The sequence below is a fragment of the Oreochromis niloticus genome, linkage group LG14 (genome assembly GCF_001858045.2).
Source record: "Oreochromis niloticus isolate F11D_XX linkage group LG14, O_niloticus_UMD_NMBU, whole genome shotgun sequence".
Taxonomy (NCBI): domain Eukaryota; kingdom Metazoa; phylum Chordata; class Actinopteri; order Cichliformes; family Cichlidae; genus Oreochromis; species Oreochromis niloticus.
This window is the reverse complement of record NC_031979.2, coordinates 21080204-21097800: the sequence shown is the minus strand read 5'-3', so window position 1 is coordinate 21097800 and position 17597 is coordinate 21080204. Positions and strand designations below refer to the sequence as shown.

At 39.9% G+C, this 17597-nt stretch overlaps 2 protein-coding genes and 1 long non-coding RNA gene across 3 annotated transcripts in view; 1 reads left to right on the top strand and 2 right to left on the bottom strand.

Annotated features, from left to right (window-relative positions):
• The window catches only part of zgc:162608 (uncharacterized), a 31329-nt gene extending 28598 nt beyond the window's left edge, over positions 1-2731 (bottom strand). The window contains exon 1 of the mRNA XM_003450856.5: positions 2693-2731. The gene's annotated coding sequence lies outside the window, so the exon portion shown is untranslated. The remainder of the gene's footprint in view (positions 1-2692) is intronic.
• Positions 1-15269, top strand: part of si:dkey-103g5.4 (uncharacterized) — a 38911-nt gene extending 23642 nt beyond the window's left edge. Inside the window, exons 25-33 of the mRNA XM_025898466.1 lie at positions 932-1006; positions 2315-2443; positions 2574-2633; positions 2725-2841; positions 12557-12708; positions 13287-13373; positions 13979-14125; positions 14326-14523; positions 14616-15269. Of these exons, the coding sequence (XP_025754251.1) occupies positions 932-1006; positions 2315-2443; positions 2574-2633; positions 2725-2841; positions 12557-12708; positions 13287-13373; positions 13979-14125; positions 14326-14523; positions 14616-14732 (1082 nt within the window). The 3' untranslated portion in view covers positions 14733-15269. The remainder of the gene's footprint in view (positions 1-931; positions 1007-2314; positions 2444-2573; positions 2634-2724; positions 2842-12556; positions 12709-13286; positions 13374-13978; positions 14126-14325; positions 14524-14615) is intronic.
• LOC109205086 (uncharacterized) lies at positions 14836-16012 on the bottom strand. The gene is made up of 2 exons (XR_002064560.2): positions 15813-16012; positions 14836-15465 (listed from the first exon to the last, which is right to left on the bottom strand). It is a non-coding gene; the product is annotated as an uncharacterized LOC109205086 (long non-coding RNA).
• Positions 16013-17597: the final 1585 nt, after the last annotated feature.

Below are 17597 nucleotides of genomic sequence, written 5' to 3'. Positions count from 1 at the left end.
AAATGTTCTAAAAAACAACAGAGGCCTGTGAGACAGCCTTATTTCTCTGTAGTACATTGAACTTAACAAGCAATGAAATACACCATTTTACGTCTGTGAAGATTCTCAGTCATCCAGGTCATCGTAGTCAAAGGAGTTTGCAAAGAAAAAAGCGTCTGGACTTCTTTAAGTTGCTTGAAGACGTTTCACCTCTCATCCGAGAAGCTTCTTCAGTTCAGTGAACTGAAGAAGCTCGGATGAGAGGTGAAACGTCTTCAAGCAACTTAAAGAAGTCCAGACGCTTTTTCTTTGCAAACTCCTTTGACTACACCATTTTACGTTAATAACAATAATAACAAATAATATTTCTGCCTTCTTAAAGTTTTAAATATCAGTTTTTAATACCTGATGAAAGTCTTCTGCTCTGTATTTGCATTAATGAGAGCATCTCTTTACTGTAGAATTTGATGATACATCTACCTCCTGCTACACATTTCACTGTATCACCTGTTTTTTTTTTAATAACCATGGAAATAATTCTGTCATCATTCACTTTAGTTGTCTTTTGTTGGGGTTCTGGCCTTTTGGTGTTGCTGAGCTGACCAGCGTGTTCTTTTTTTCTAAATAATGTACCAGATTATTGATTTGGGCACTCTTAAAGTTTTTACTGCCTCTGTGAGAATTTCTTCTCTAATGCTGGTCTGTTCCCTTGCATCATCTGTTTGGAACCGAGAGCTCTAGGGAACAGCAGGCCTCACGTGACATGGAGTGGGGTGGGCCAAGCCATGTACAAAAATTGCTTTAATTCTTAAATCACTAAAACTATACTTTTGTTAATCCTGATTCTTTAGTTTAAAAATCTTCTGTGATGGCGTACAGTGGGAAAATTATGAAAACTGTGCCATAATTCAAAAATGTACAGACTTCTAAAGTTGGATTTTTAATGTTTTAGGTTTGTCAACAAAGCAGGCATATGGTTTGGAGATTGCATCTAGAGTCTGGACAGCCTCCGTGCCTGTCGTGAAAGGTATGTGCCATATGAGTGCATATGTAGAAATAGTGCATATAAGCATACAAATATGTTCAATATGCCAAAAAGCACATTAAAGCATTTAAAGCAGTGAAACAAATGTACCTGCTGGCTAAGTTTCGGAGTAATCTTTGCCCCAAAAGACAAAACACTAAGGTAATAAAACGTTTATTGAGCAAACAACATATTGTGTAGGTCACTTGTCATGGTTTCCCCTTCGATTTTGTATTTAATATTTTATTTTAAGCCTATGTATATAGTATGGATGTCATGAGATGCTGTGCGGCAGGTAGGAGTTGGACCTAAACACAAGACTCGAAACAAAACACTCTAAATACATGAAAACAAAACCTAAAATTGGAAACTGAGAACAAGGAACTAGGAACAAAAACAAGAACAAGGACAAGGAACTAGGGAGAAAGCTTGAAAACATAGGGTACACTGGAGCACACACAGCAATGTGGGAGGGTGTGAGAACATGCAGAGAAAGACAGAAGACTGAGAAACAGCTGGATCAGATCTAATGTAATGAGACAGGGAGGAAGCAAAACTGAATACACTGAACACGGGACAAGGAACTATTAAAACAAAACAGGAAACATGAGATACACACACGAAGACACAGAACAGAACAGAGGGAGCGAGAGACAAACACCAGAGCCAGAATGTAACATACATGATCGACATGTCGACTAAACATGGAGCCACAAGAGGGAACAAACTAAATGAACAAGAAACACAGAACTAGAAATACAAACGATTAAACTAAGATGAACATGGAAACACAGAAACACTGGGTATAGACCATGACAATGGCATGACAATGGAGTTTTCTTTTAAAGGGAACTTTATTCCTAGGTCATTGTATTTAAACATATTATGTCCAGGGTTAGGAACGATACACAACCCCCCGATGCTTTCATAGCAATACCATACAATGCACGAGGAAAAAACAACTAATTAAAACCTAAGGAGTTTTAAAGAAGAGAATAAATAGAGTCTTAATTCCTGTGACTGTATTTGAGTGCTGTGTCCAAATATTAACTTGGGGTATTTCTATGAAGCAAGTTTAGTTTACCAGTTCCTTATCAGGCGTCCCTTACCCTAACATCAGCAATGTGTTCACACAAAGGTGAAGTCAACTGAGGGTTTTATCAGTACTTTTTGTGGCCTTTTTTTGCTTTTTTAGTCAGGATTTCATTTTTGGTTTCTTTCACATCCTGAGATAATGTGCAAGCAACTTGCATATTAAACCTCTGCAGCTTAAATACATGGTTTAACGCGTTTCTTTGTGCGTTCTCAAAGGAATCTCAACCCAGTCTTTCAGGGAGACCGTCAACATTGCTCAATCTCAGGACACCGGCCTACAAGCCAGCTCAGCAGTGACACACAACTCGCAGAGACACACTGGATCTTCTGGCATTCAATCCCAGGGTGAGACAGAGCACACATCCTGGCCTCATACTACACAGATCAGAGAATTTCCTTTTAAAATTTTCAGTCAGAAGGTGAATTATAAATAGTCACAAAATAATAACAATTGTGTTTTAATTTACTCTTACAGAGAGCCAGCATATGAAAGAATCCACTCAGTTGACACACATCGCTATTCCCACAGTTCCAGGTATTTATGATATGATGCCATAATAGGACAGTTTAAATGTTCACAGGGATAAGACATACCAACCGCCATCCATTCTTCTTTTGTTTCTTAGATGAGGAGTGGACAAGGCTGCTGGAGCTCTCTCCTCTGTTCCAGCAGTTGAAGGGTGTGGAGCTGCAGCTAAGGGGTTGGGCCTCCAAGGCAGGGCTTCTTGCAGGAGAGCTAGCGAGTAAGTTGGAAAGATTTGAGTTTTTTGTGTCACCAACTGTATGCAGCAGCTCACATTGGGACACTTTTAGATAGCATAATCATTAATTGTAATTTATAGACATTTGAGCACTGAAGAGATGAGAGCTAATTTTTAACTGACCTGATTTTAATCAGAACGGTAAACTCTATAAATGAGGTTTTTATGCATGTGGGCGTGGCTCAGGTGGTAGAGTCAACTAGATATTTTTCGATGAAGTAACCATCATGTTTGAAGAATAAGATGTGCAGATCATTTGGATCATTGCTGTGTAGCTAGCTAGTGTGTCACATACTTTATCTAAAATGTTACAGATAATGTGACTCAGGTAGGTTGATATTAAACAGTTGATAGGATTTCATCAATCGCCACATGTGTTTTAGTTGCTGTTTAATGAAGCCCAGATGGGAGAGATTTTCTCCATATGTTAGTGTGTTTGGCTTCTAAGACAACACCGTTTAATTAAGAAACTCCCATCAGACCTCTTTTGCAGAAACATTGTGACATCAAAATTGATATTGTCATAACTATAAAGAAACTCTAAACAATTTTATTGTTCTATAATCTTTTATTTATGATCAGAAAACAAAGCTGGTTGGATTTACAACGTTAGGCCAAAACTCTGTTTTTAAATTTATTCTTTGCTGCAGCTGAAAGAATAAAAAACTGTCTTATACACATACAAACATGAATTTAATGAAGTAATAATGATAAGAGATCGTAACGACAACTTTGCGACGAGACCTCGTCCTTTGGTCTAACTCCCAAAAACCTGCGTACGTCATTGAGCTGACGGTACCATGGGAGGAAGCAATTGAGGAAACGTTTGAGGATAAGAAGCTGCGGTATGCCAACTTGGCAGCTGAGGCAGAGGGCAGAGGGGTGCAGGGGCTTTGTTGCCAGCACAACAGCAAAGCTGCTTGGAGAGATTGGGATCAGAGGACAGGCGCAACGGCAGGCTATAAGAGAACTAGCTAACACTGCTGAGAAGACCAGTCACTGGCTATGGCTAAAAAGGGCTGACATCACTTGGGCAGCTAAGGCAGTCAGCTAACCGCAAGAGAAAACAAATATTCTGCTCTTCTCCCCTCTGCTCTTCTTCCCTTTTCTGGGAGGCAGTGGGGAAGTAGAGCGTACAGCCCGATCCGGCGGGGAGGTGTGGGAAGCCAGATCGGGTGCCCCCCTTCCGGCTCTCCTCTCTGCTCTCTATCACCTTTTCTATCCCTTTGAAGAAGTTAGGCTCCATAAATGCTAAAGAGGTAAGTATCATTTCTCAGTTGCAGTGAATAGATAGAAAATAAACTGTAGGAAACTAAACAGAAGAAAGAAGAAGAGAAATAAGAAGTTAACATAAACCAGTGACACACTCCGGGGCCTGATCAACCCTGGCAGGGCCTCCTTGGATGAGGGTGTCTAGTGATAATGGCCAAAACACCCGATGAATCCAAGGTCCACTGACGATGTTTCCCAAATTTTAAAATGATAAGCTAGATCAGATCTCTAATCCCTAAACCTAACCAAGGAAGGAAAATGGCAGATTAGCCTGGGTAAAAGACCGAAAGTTGAGGCACACAACGATGCGTGCTGCTGGCAAAGTTTCTGGGCTGCCTTTCCTCATAACAGCCATCCCTCAAGAGGCTCTCCATCAAAAGCAATGCATTATCAGGGACTGTAACATCTACTCATTTTTACTGAATCATATAACACATCTTAACATCATACTGACATGTCTGTTAGCTAACAGCAGCTGTGTTTCTGTGGAAAAGCTAAAGTTGTTCTATCAAGTTGATAATCACCTTCATGTAACTGACAGATAACAGAAGTATATCATGGATATCAAACTCCCTTCATAGTGCAGCGCCTAGCTTCAGCTGAGTTTTTTTTTACTATGGTGCCAGTCAACAGATGGCATTGCATGATAACATCCTAAACAGGATCTGAGACTTAGAGCTGCGAAGTGCGGTTCCTAGGGTCACTTGCAGTATGACTGGAGGACAGGCAAAGACAAAAGAAGATCACAGACTGTAGTACAATAAGTACATTTAGTGAATAATAACATACATTAGGTAAAATGGATCACAGGACTATACTAGAAGAAGGAAGTGTATTTGCTAATACCAGAGGGGACATGCGCATGGTGGTGCTTGACACAAACATATCTACATAAAGTCAAGTGCAACCCAAAATAACCATTGAGGTACAAATGGAGGTTGCCGCAAAAGCACAGCTATGTGCGTTAGTACCAGCTTACAATACTCATTTCTGAAAAGGCAGTATCTCTCCTAACCACTGTGACAAGCTGCTGATGTGTGTGTTATTGGTTAGGAGGAGGGGTGGTCAGCATGCGCGTTTGTAAAAGACACTACAGTACTTATTTCTGAAAACAAATGATCATAAATACTAACTTTGAGATGTGTCTGTTTGTGTATGTGGGCTTGGAAGAAATATAGCGTGAGAAAAAGCAATGGGTGCGAACCCAAAGAGGCAGGTGTGAAAACATCTGCATACAAGAAGAGATAGCTGCAGCCCCCCTCTGTACTGACAACAGGAAATGGCACTGCCACCAAGATGAGACAAGTGTATTTCTTACTCTGTATAAAGAAAGGAGGACAGGAAATGCAAAAAAGAGAGATGATGACGACATGATACATCACCTATCAAGCACTGTAAGGACAACTATATGTTTCCAGCATTATGTTATAATAAATATCTTTTTAAGTTTTTAAGTTAATTGCTTAAGCAGTGTTTTGAGATTGATAATATTGTACTTTCTGCTCGCCTACATTTTTAAGTTTTTGTTTCTGGCTGTGTTGCAATTTAGATCAGATAGTAAGTTTGTTAGAATCCTCTGGATTAAAACATGCATTTGATTCTAATCTAAAATAAAAAAATATAATATAATATAATATAATATAATGTAATGTAATGTAATATAATGTAATGTAATATAATGTAATGTAATATAATATAATATAATATAATATAATTGGAAATAGGTAATTCTGTTTTTTGAATTATCCTCCTCTACGACCTCTTGTTTGTGTTTCGAGAGAGTAGTGTGGGGGGTAGTGTAGAGTAGGCTCCTCATGTTGAGAGAATTACCTGCCTGCCACCTGTGCTTCCCCACTCTAAAGAAAAATGTAAAATCTTTCACAATTCAGACTTTGACTCTGCTGACATCTATCAGCGTCAATCAGGACCAACAAGCACCATCTTGCGCCGAGGAAGGCAATCTCTGTCATTAAGGCTGGAGAGAAACCCCAGGTATGCCCACATTTAACAACCGGCCTCCTCAACACCGTCTCTGATTTGCAGCTACAGGCTGACCTGGGTAAACAGCTGAAGTTCCCACAGCACATTGAAAAAATATCCCTCCAACCAGACATGATCATTATTTCTGAGGCCTCAAAACATCTGATCATGCTGGAACTGGGAAGAGGGGATCGAGGAGGCCAATGAGAGGAAACACGCAAAATACCAGGAACTAGTGTAGGAGTGCAGGGGAAGGAGCTGGAAGACTTTCTATGAGCCCACAGAAGTGGGTTGTAGGGGTTTTGCAGGACGATCACTCTGCAAAGTCCTGGGCTGGCTGGCTTTGGCTTGGGCAGCCAAGAAGGGGGCCATCCAGGCTATGAGCGAAGCAGCAGAGAAAGCCACAAGGTGGCTGTGGTTTCAGAGGGCTGATCCGTGGGTAGCTAATGGTGCAAGTCGGGGCCTGATCACTGCTGACCGGGTCGCCTGGGCGAGGGTGTATGATGTTGCTTGACCCGAAACACCAGATGACCCCAGGATACATCAGTGAAGATGTGTGCCAGTGCATTCAGGAGATGTTTCTTGCATAGTGACTGTGTTGATATCTGTCAACTTTAATTCTCTTGATAAATATAAATAGCTGTCTACTGCTGTGAGCTAGTAAGCTTGTTATAGTAGCCGGGAAAACACATAATACAGAGACTTTATCTTATTTTCTTTATTTCTATAGTTTTGTTTATTTATATTCTTTTGAAAAGCATCCTTCTTGAAAGGTGCTATACAAATGTAAGTTATTATTATTATTATCCATCCATTCATTCTCCTCCACTTATCCTTAATAGTGTCTTTGGAGTGCTGGAGCCTATACCAACTACCGTAGGGTGACAGGCAGGGAATCTGAATAGGTTGCCAGTCAACACAACGATGCAGACAACCATTCACACTCACATTCACGCATATCACAATATCACAATTTAGATCCACCAATACCCTAACCCACCTAACTGGGGTTTAGCTGGAGTTTGCATGTTCTCCCCATGTGCATTCTCTCTGGGTACTCTGGCTTCCTCCCCAGTCCAAAGACATGCAGTTAGTGGGATTAAATATTATTATTATTATTATTATTATTATTATTATTATTGTTATTGTTACAAAACTTAAAAAATAAAAATGACAGACAAACTGAAAGCTCTTAATAGTAAACATGAGAAGACTCGAAATGAGTCCACAAAACCACTGACCATTACACAGTAACCACAATACAGGAAGCCAGTTGAGAGCTCGCTTTAAGGTGATAAATTTGTCTGGCTGATAACTTAATAGAACACATGCTAGTTATTTTATTTAAAAAAAATACAAAAGCCTAAGTGATGGATGTTCTTCCAACTGCCAAGTGTATTTTCATATCCTTCCTCACTCCCTTTTCATTAGCACTGCTACTGACCAATCTAAAGAATTCCCAAGGAAAATGGTTTGGTTAATGATAGCTTCCCTTTAAGTCTTAATAGCTCTTAATTTCTGACTTCTTTTAAAGGTGGAAGTATACTTTTACTGCTAAGACAATGTTAATTTTAATAACTGTAGACTGACCAGTAAGAGCAATCATGCATGGGCCTCACCTACGCACATGCAAACTGTATTTTGCATCACTGTTGAGAAGATACTGATACTCTCCACAAACCGTTAACTGAATACAATATAGCAATACTATAAGAATCAGAATCAGAATCAGAATCGTGTTTATTGGCCAAGTATATGTGCAGACAAATACAAGGAATTTGGTTCCGGTAGATGGTGGCTCTCGAGTACAGCAATGTAAATCACACACAGACACACACACACACACACACACACGCACCCACACACACACGTATCTATATATACGTTACACATGCATACACATAGCTGTGTAAACCAACTATAAATAACTAATCTAAACGTATATACATAAAATACAGAAATGAAATGAGGTGGAATGAATAGTACAGAATGTACATAAGGTGCAGTTGCAGTCTGGCAGTGGGAGCAGTGTGACAGTTCAACTGTTTAGGAGGGAGATGGCGAGGGGAAAGAAACTGTTCCTGTGTCGGGTGGTCCTGGTCTGCAGGCTTCTGTACCATCTGCCCGAGGGCAGCAGATCAAAAAGTCTGTGTCCAGGGTGTGAGGGGTCTGTGATGATTTTCCCTGCCCGTTTCCTGGTTCTTGAGAGGTACAGATCCTGGATGGAGGGCAGGGGGGCGCCGATGATCCTTTCTGCTGCCCGTACAGTCCGCTGCAGTCTGCACCTGTCCTGTTTAGTGGCTGCACCATACCAGACTGTGATGGAGGAGCACAGGACAGACTCAATGACTGCAGTGTAGAACTGGATCAGCAGCTCCTGTGGAAGACTGTACTTCCCCAGTTGTCTCAGGAAGTACATCCTCTGCTGGGTCTTTTTGAGGATGGAGTTGATGTTGGTCTCCCACTTCAGGTCCTGGGAGATGGTGGTACCCAGGAACTTGAAGATCTCCACAGTCGACACAGGGCTGTCTGATATGATGAGGGGGGGCAGAGTTGAGGGATGTCTCCTGAAGTCCACTCTCATCTCTACAGTTTTAAGAGTGTTCAGCTCCAGATTGTGCTGACTGCACCAGAGTACCAGCCGCTCAACTTCCTGCCGGTATGCAGACTCATCACCATCCTGAATGAGGCCAATGACGGTGGTGTCATCTGCAAACTTTAGGAGTTTTACAGCTGAGTTCTTGGAGGTGCAGTCATTAGTGTAGAGGGAGAACAGTAGTGGTGAGAGGACACATCCTTGAGGGGCACCAATACTGAGGGACCGAGTTTCAGAGGTGATCTCCCCCAGCCTCACTTGTTGCTTTCTGTCTGTCAAGAAGCTGGTGATCCACTGACAGGTAGCTGGAGACACGCTGAGCTGGGAGAGTTTGGAAGAGAGAAGTTCAGGCACGATGGTGTTAAAAGCCGAACTAAAGTCCACAAACAGGACCCTGGCATAGGTTCCCGGGCGGTCGAGGTGTTGCAGGATGTAATGCAGCCCCATATTCACTGCATCATCCACCGACCTGTTTGCCCGGTAGGCAAACTGCAGAGGGTCCAGCTGGTGGCCTGTAATGTCCTTCAGATGGTCTAACACCAGTCGTTCAAAGGATTTCATGACCACAGACGTCAAGGCAACAGGTCTGTAGTCATTCAGTCCTGTGATGGTGGGTTTCTTGGGAACAGGGATGATGGTGGAGCGTTTGAAGCAGGAGGGAACTTCACACAGTTCCAGGGATCTGTTGAAGATGCGAGTAAAGATGGGAGCCAGCTGTTCAGCACAGGTCTTGAGGCAGGAGGGTGAGACACCGTCTGGTCCGGGGGCTTTCCTGGGCTTCTGTTTCTGAAATAGTCGGCTCACATCCTCAGTGTGTATTCTGAGTTTCGGAGAGGAGGAAAGGGGGGTGAGAGGTGTGATGGAGGTCGTTGAGCCTGGATTGGAGAGGGTGATGGTGGTCGTTGGGTCTGAAATGGGGTGGGTGGTGGTGGTCGTTGAGACTGGATTGGGGAGGGGGAGGGTGAAGGGGGAGAAGTGGAAGGTGTGTTGGGGGTCATTGTCTGAAGGAGTGTCTCTGGGGAGGGGAGGGTGAGGCGTGGGAGTCTGTCCATCTCAAACCTGCAGTAGAATGTATTTAGCTCGTTGGCCAGGTCTTTGTTTGCTTCAACAGTGGGTGGGGGGCGTCTGTAGCTGGTGATTTCCTGCAGGCCCCTCCACACTGACGCAGGGTCGTTGGCTGAGAGCCGTTCTTCCAGCTTCTGGGAGTAGATCCTTTTAGCTGCTTTGATCTCCTTGGTCAGTGTGTTCCTGGCCTGCTTGTACAGGGCCCTGTCACCACTTCTGTAGGCGTCCTCCTTGGCCTTACGAAGATGTTGGAGTTTAGGAGTGAACCATGGTTTATTGTTGTTGTACGTGCAAAAGGTCTTTGTTGGCACACACACGTCTTCACAAAAACTGATGTATGATGTCACAGTGTCCGTGAGCTCATCCAGGTTATCAGATGCAGCTTCAAAAACAGTCCAATCAGTGCAGTCAAAACAGTCCCATAGTTCCTGCTTTGCTGCGTTAGTCCACTTCTTCACAGTTTTGACTACAGGCTTGGCACGTTTGAGTTTTTGCCTATAAACTGGAATAAGATGGACCATGCAGTGATCAGAATGTCCCAAAGCTGCCCGGGGCACAGAGCGATAGGCATCTTTTACAGTGGTGTAACAGTGATCCAGTATGATGTTGTCCCTGGTGGGGCAGTCTATATGCTGTCTGTATTTAGGGAGTTCGTGGTTGAGGTTTGCTCTGTTAAAGTCCCCAAGGATAATTGTAAAGGAATTCGGGAATTTCCTTTCCAGGGTGGTAAGGAAGATAAGGAAGTGTTTACTGATTTTTCAGTTTAGGAACTTCCCTTCCATCATTTCCTTTTTTTTTGCTTGCTTGGGACTTTCCACAGCATTTTCCTGCATTTTCACACTTGTAACAGTAGTTGATAAAGTAATTCTTATGTTATTAGAATAGTAAAATCCATCTGTAAATCAAGCACGATTGTTTTGATGTTGTTAGAATGTTTATTCATTGAACAAACACTGATGTCATATACATTCTGGTTGATTTTTTTTCCATTGCTGAAACAACACACATTTTCACACGACACAAAATGATACACGAAACTGCAGATGTGGTTTTTGGGGTTTAGCAGAAGATTCCAATAACTGACAAGTAACACCTATTGATGTCTTGTGCTAAAAATACAGTCTGCAGCACAATGTATGCACAGTGTTGAGTTTGAACCAAACCCAAAAAGGCATTCTAAATAAGATAAGACAGTTTAAACACATTAAATTATGTTTTAGACAGCAGTTCAGTCTTTGGAAGAAAGTGTTTATTTTCTCTCTCAGTCTTCTTGTCTTTTCCCTCCCGGTCTAGTTTAGTGCAGAATGAGTATAGAGAAAGTACAAGCTTGTTCCTTCTTGTCTTCAAACTATAGTTACTAAAATTCTTGTCTTGTATTCAAAGAGAGGCAAAAATTCCTATTGAGCCTGTCAGTTCTGACACCCACAGATTTTCAGGACTTCCAACATAGATTGTTACAAACATTACTTAAAACTGGTTGCTGTCAAAGCTTCACTTATTATTTTTATACTACTAACAAAAGACAAAACCATCACAGTCTACATTAAATTGCGGTGCGCCAAAGCTGTACCATCCATTGTCTGGCCAATGGGCTTTTCTTCCCCTCTTTGATTGCCTTGTGAGCATCATACATCTCAGAAGTCTCAACCTTGCTGTTACCTCCTCTTCTCCTGTGTTTCAGCAGAGGAAAAACAAAACAAAACAAACAAACAAACAAAAAACCCGGAATTGGGTTCACAAGTCTGAATTTATTTAGGATTTTCTCTAATCAAGAAAGTATGGATCAAGGTTCAAATATATAGATAAACTCACTTAAAACTTTTAATAAGTGATGCTGAAGATTCTACAGTGTGTTTACCTTGACAAGCGTCACATTAGTGATCATGACTGACTTTAACTGTCAGTTATGAACAGTTATGAACAGTATTCAGACCAAAAAAAATAACATGTACAAATATACAATCTTATATTTTAGGGGTTATAATTTCATCTATTCATTTGAACTTACTTTGAGTTGTTCCTTCATCAAAGATTGAGTACAAATGATGTGTTTTAAGCACCATACATATTAAACTCATTTCAAAATGATTCTGTTTTCTATTCAAATATAATGTGATGACTTCAATAAATTAAAATTTGTTTGAATTAAAGTCTGATTGAAAGATCTCGATGGCTCAAAATTTCATTAGCATGTTTTACTGGCAAGTTGCATAAAATCCTTTTGTACATCAGGCAAGATTATTTTGTTATTGTGAGAATGTTCATTCAATGTCAAAAAAAAAAAAAAAAAAAAAAATACAGAAGAAAGACCTCCTGAATAAGAGTTACATTTGAACAGTTTGATTAAATTATCTTCACACATAAAAATATTTGAGATGTGTTCTTTGATGTGCATGCAGTCTGCATTCACAATATGACTTATACGGGAAATTTTGCAGGTGTGGTTTTGTTGAGGTTAAGCGGAAGATTTCAAGACTTGACAAACATCATCTACAGATGATCTGCTAACCACTGAATGTGCTTATCGAAATTCACAGATAGAACTAAATTAAACCTAACCAATAAAAAAAAAAGTCTTCTAATTGACATCAAGAACTGACACATACAAAACAATATTTTCAGATAGCTTTCAATTTGGGGTTTGGGGTATTACCGATTTCTTTTCCTTTCCCTTATCATGTGACACTTGCAGAATGAATCTTGGGGGAAACACAACCTTGGTTGTTCTTGTTTTCTAACTATATCCACTAAAATGCAATTCATTGTTTTTTGTGTGGTGCATAGACAGAGGCAAAGGTTTTGTCGATGTCCTCGATGCTCAGTGGCAATGTGAAGGTGAGCTGATTCCTTTGGAGCTGTCAGTCCTGAAGCCCAGAGAGTTTCTTGTCTATCAGCATGGACTGTTCCTGATGCACACTCTGCATAAGCTAAAACTGGTTAGTGTCAAAGCCTTACTCTCACTGTGTTGCATACTGTTAAACAACTAAAAGCTGCAGTCTTTGGCCCTTTGTTATGTGAAATCATGTCTATACCATTTGATATGTCAGGAAAATCAGGAGAGGATTTCCTTACAAATCGCACAAATGTTTTCTCGTGGTCAGGGTCACTGGGACCTCATCAGATGTGTGTTTTTGAATATAACTCAACTCAAATCACCAACTGGGCATAAAAAGAGCAAGGTTTAATACACCATCTTATCCTCATTATTCTCACCCTCTTTATAAAATATAGGACAAAAAGCTCAAGGCAGCAGACAGAAGCTGTATCCTACGTGGGCTAGACATTATAATTTTCTTAATAGTTGCCTGTTGGACAGAAATCTCAACCTTGCTGTTTTGTTTTTTGTTTTTTTCATTTCTTTTCCTTTCGCCTCAATATAACTATTTATCTATTACATGTTCAGTTATTAATTATATACTGGATATATTTGAATCCATGCATACATTTGTCTGAATGTCTTTTTAAACATTAAGTTGGAATGTTATAGGAAAATAAAATTGTTCTTTTTTAACAGACTCCAGTCGTTTCAATCGAGATAGCATCTAGTCTCCCAAACAACACCTATTTCAACAATGTCTTCAGAAATTCCTTCTTTTATCAGGTAAACTTAGAACTATATAATATATATATCAGTTAGCTAGGACTACACAAAGGTTAATGAGTCCAACGGTTAGGGGTATACGACTGTGGAACTCTCTTCATTATAATTTAAAGAATTGTATAAATTTACATTGTTTTAAAAAGTGTTACATGCTTAAAACGATAACTCAATATGAAGAATGTGAATGAAATTGGAGTTCATTGAAGAAGGATCCATTATATTTTTTTGTTTTATTTATTTTAATTTTATTTTTCTCCTTGTTACCATGTGGAGTGGTATATTCTGATGGTAAATTTGTTGTTTGGTTTGTGGTAGGACCGGAGATAAATGTTAATGTTAGTTTGTTCCCTGATTTTTGGTGCCCACTTGTAATATAAGTTGAATTGTAGATAGGGGGCAGGGTTTAATAAGAATATTTTCTTCTTCCTGCTCCTTTTCACACATGGTTGTAGTGTTTTATTGATAGAAAGTGTGGTTGGTTTGTTTGAACTGTTGTACCAAGTGTGAAATAAATAAATAAATGAAATGAATGAAAATATATATATATATATTAAATTTTCCAATGAAATCTAGTTAGAGTGTAAATCTCTGATGTATGTTGACAGGAAGCCGCAGAAACTCTCTTTGTCCGTCGCCAGAGGCTGCACTCAGTTGGAGGCTTCTCTCTCCTGCTACTCCACTGTCTGTCCCATATCAAAATTAAAGACATGAGCTCTGACTCCAGTTCTGCCTTCCAGAGACTTTTTTTCAAGGTGCAAACACACTAAGTGTGCATGAATTAAATGGTTTTTTTTTCTATTTGATATAAAAAAGGCCTTTAATGAGCTTTGATTTGGCTTTAAAGCCAAACTTTACATTTCAGGTTACCTATTGTTTGATTCTAGGTTGGATGACTTTTGCTCTATGACAGTGTTTGTTACACTAATTTAATTTACTTCATGCCATGTCACAGGTTCTCCAGGAATGTCTGGGTGAGCTCTTTCAGGCTAGACTGGGTGCCTCTTCATCTGAACAGGATGCCAGTTTGTGTGTTTGGTATCAGAACCAAGATGCTTCAACAAAAACCATGAGTGAGACTTGGTGTGGTTCTCATGCTGCCTCACTGCTTCAGAGACTTCACAAACCAAGCAGAGGATTGCTCTCTGAAGATGTAAGTATATAATCTATCTATCTGTCTGAGTGAGTGAGTGAGTGAGTGACTTTGACTGTTTTTTTATGTCTGATTTTGATTTATACAAACAGGAAGTTGAGAAACTTCAGAGGAAGCACAGAGAAACATCTTTATTCTCTCATCTTGAAGAACTTCTGAGAGAGAAGAGTTCTGAAGCCACAGAAAAAGCTGAAGACCAGCCTGGTTGAACATAGTGCATGGGTTTCACGGTTTCATGAAAATGTTAAATATATAGGAAAATCTCAAATCTATTTAAGAAATAAATACAATAAAGACAGACAAAATTTACTATGTGTCTGACAAACTGTGCATTTATTATAATGCCATCTGAAGGGGTTGTACAAACAGAAAAACAAATCTCCAAAAATAAAATTGTAAACGGTAAATGCAATGAGACCAACAATAACAGTATCAACAATAAAACAATAAAAAGTTCATATTGTGTTTTATGACGCCAAATTTTTGGGGGGTTAAATATTTATTTTTTTCCTCCTCAGCTTTCTTCAAGAGATTACTTGAAAAAAAAAATCTAAGCAAATTAAGCAATAAATCCAAAAAATCAAGTTTATGCACATGAAAATCAAAACTTAATTGAGGTTTCTCATTTGTTCGTATTTTTGGCTTGCACCATGAAAGCAAAGAATTGTTCTGCTTTTTATTGGTAACGTAAACGCCACACATAAAGACGTCAGTCCATATGGTGAATGCTGAAAAGCGAAAGCAGAGGGCATAAAATGGCTGGGATTGCAGTGCGCCTTCTGGGAAATACCAGAACCTTCACTTTGGTTCAGTTAATTTGATGGAGACATAAATGATGATAATAATTATTCCACAGATGAGTCCGGCGATGTTCAGCATCTTGGCTGTTTGTGATGCATCTTGAGCTCTGTCAATGTCTCCGCGTCCATTTGCCGACTCTACCTTTAAAAGACAACAATCAAAACGATTCAATTTAATTTCAGTTTTCTAGAAGAGAGTTCACTTGAAGTAAAAAATTAAAGTGCTGCTGAGCAATTTAGTTTTACTTTTGGGACACAACTGAAGTAACAGTTGTTTAATCCCAGCAAACCAGACTTTTTTTAATCGATGCCCCAGTAATATTTTTTTTTAATAAAATGTAAATTATTTTTCCGTCCACTGTCACTTTCAATATATCTTATTTAGAAAATATATTATGCTGCAGAATACTAAAAATTGGTTTGAATGCTGCGCATCATAGTGCAGGAGTACATATAAAAAAAGTTTAGTGTTCAGTATATATTACCTACCTTGCTAGAATAGATAATAGCTGCAATCCCGAGAGGCAGACAACAGCAAAAAGTATTAAAGATGGACCATCCAAGATAGGATGAAGGAGGAGGATGAGTTTGGCGTATTTCCATTGTATCCCTCTGTCAACTTCAAGTTGATGACAACTATGATTCACTGGCAAATGTCTGTATTAAGTGGCTGGTGGGGGTTGTGACTCGCATCATTTTATCGGGGAAAGTGCAGGGTGTGGTTTGAGTGAATATTCAGTGTTGACGAATGAACTGTATTATCTTCATCATTGTGATATGAACATATCACAGCGAAGACAGCCCAAAGGATGTTTTCCCCCACATTTAATATGCACACATATGACCTATTACACTGAGCCCTTGATACATCAGATTTATTACAGGGTGTTCCACAAACCTCGTAAGCTTTAGTCAACTCTATTTCATAGCACCTGGCTTTAAGTTTACCAAACACGCGTTAAATATAAGTATATTGTTACTTTCTGTCTCTTTCGACTGTTTCTTCATGCTGTTCTATCGTTATTTAAGTTGATCAAACCACGAAGGAAGATAATTCAAATGGTCCTGTCCCACATTCAGTGATTTCAGTTCGGTTCAATTCAATTCAGTTTTATTTATTAAGTTTCAAATCACAACAGCAGTCGCCTCAAAGCGCTTTGTGCTCTAAGGTAAAGATCTTATGTCAATACAGAGAAAACCTCAACAATCAGACGCCCCCCCTGGCAACAGTAGCAACGAAAAACTCCCTTTTAACTGGAAGAAAACTCCCGCAGAACCAGGGTCCTTCATGGACCTCTGTCCCGCTGTACATCTCCTCTGTCTATCTTGAGTGTGTGTGTGTGTGTGTGTTTTGGTTTTTGGTCAGAAGCGGGACTCGGCCTGAGTTTCTTCTTAGATTGTTCAAAGAGTGCTGTCATGACAGAGCTGCCGAGGACCTGGGTTTGAAGTCACACCCAGATCTGTGTTGAGGAGTTTTAAACAAAATTCAGAGTGACAGTAGCTCTAAACCTGACGGTGCAGCTCATAGACTATTTATTCTCAGGTACGGGAAGCAAAACATGGCAGATTTTTCCATTGATTTTTTGATTTTGGCAGAGGAGAATGGTTGGTAGAAGAATGCATTCTGTGCGTCCTTGTTGCACAGTTTAAATTAGGGACTGAAAGGTGAATTAGCTGTAAAAGATCTCCCTGATTTGTTAATTTTCATGTGCACTAGGAAACATTTGACATTCTATGAAAGCAGAACAGCCACTTCCCCCACTTCCCTACAGTCCATGAATGTCAAGAAGGTCTTGACGTAAACAATTGTCCATACCTTGTGCAGCCAGATGAGCTACTCTCTCTCTCTCTCTCTCTTTTTGCTGGTGTTTGTTTACAGTGATATTTGTATCTGCATGTTCGATTTGCTCCAGTCGCCACAGACAGCACTATATATATGGCAATACCTTTCTGGTATGTGCTAGGATCAAGTATCATACCAAGTATAATTGACGCAGGGGACAGTTCACCTGTGCGGTGCAAATTACTAGGCTTGTGTACTTTTTATTGTTTGTTCTAAATACAGTGGGATGCAAAAGTTTGGGCAACCCTGTTAATAGTCATTATTTTCCTGTATAAATCGTTGGTTGTTACAATAAAAAATGTCAGTTAAATATATCATGTAGGAGACACACACAGTGATATTTGAGAAGTGAAATGAAGTTTATTGGATTTACAGAAAGTGTGCAATAACTGTTTAAACAAAATCAGGCAGGTGCATAAATTTGGGCACTG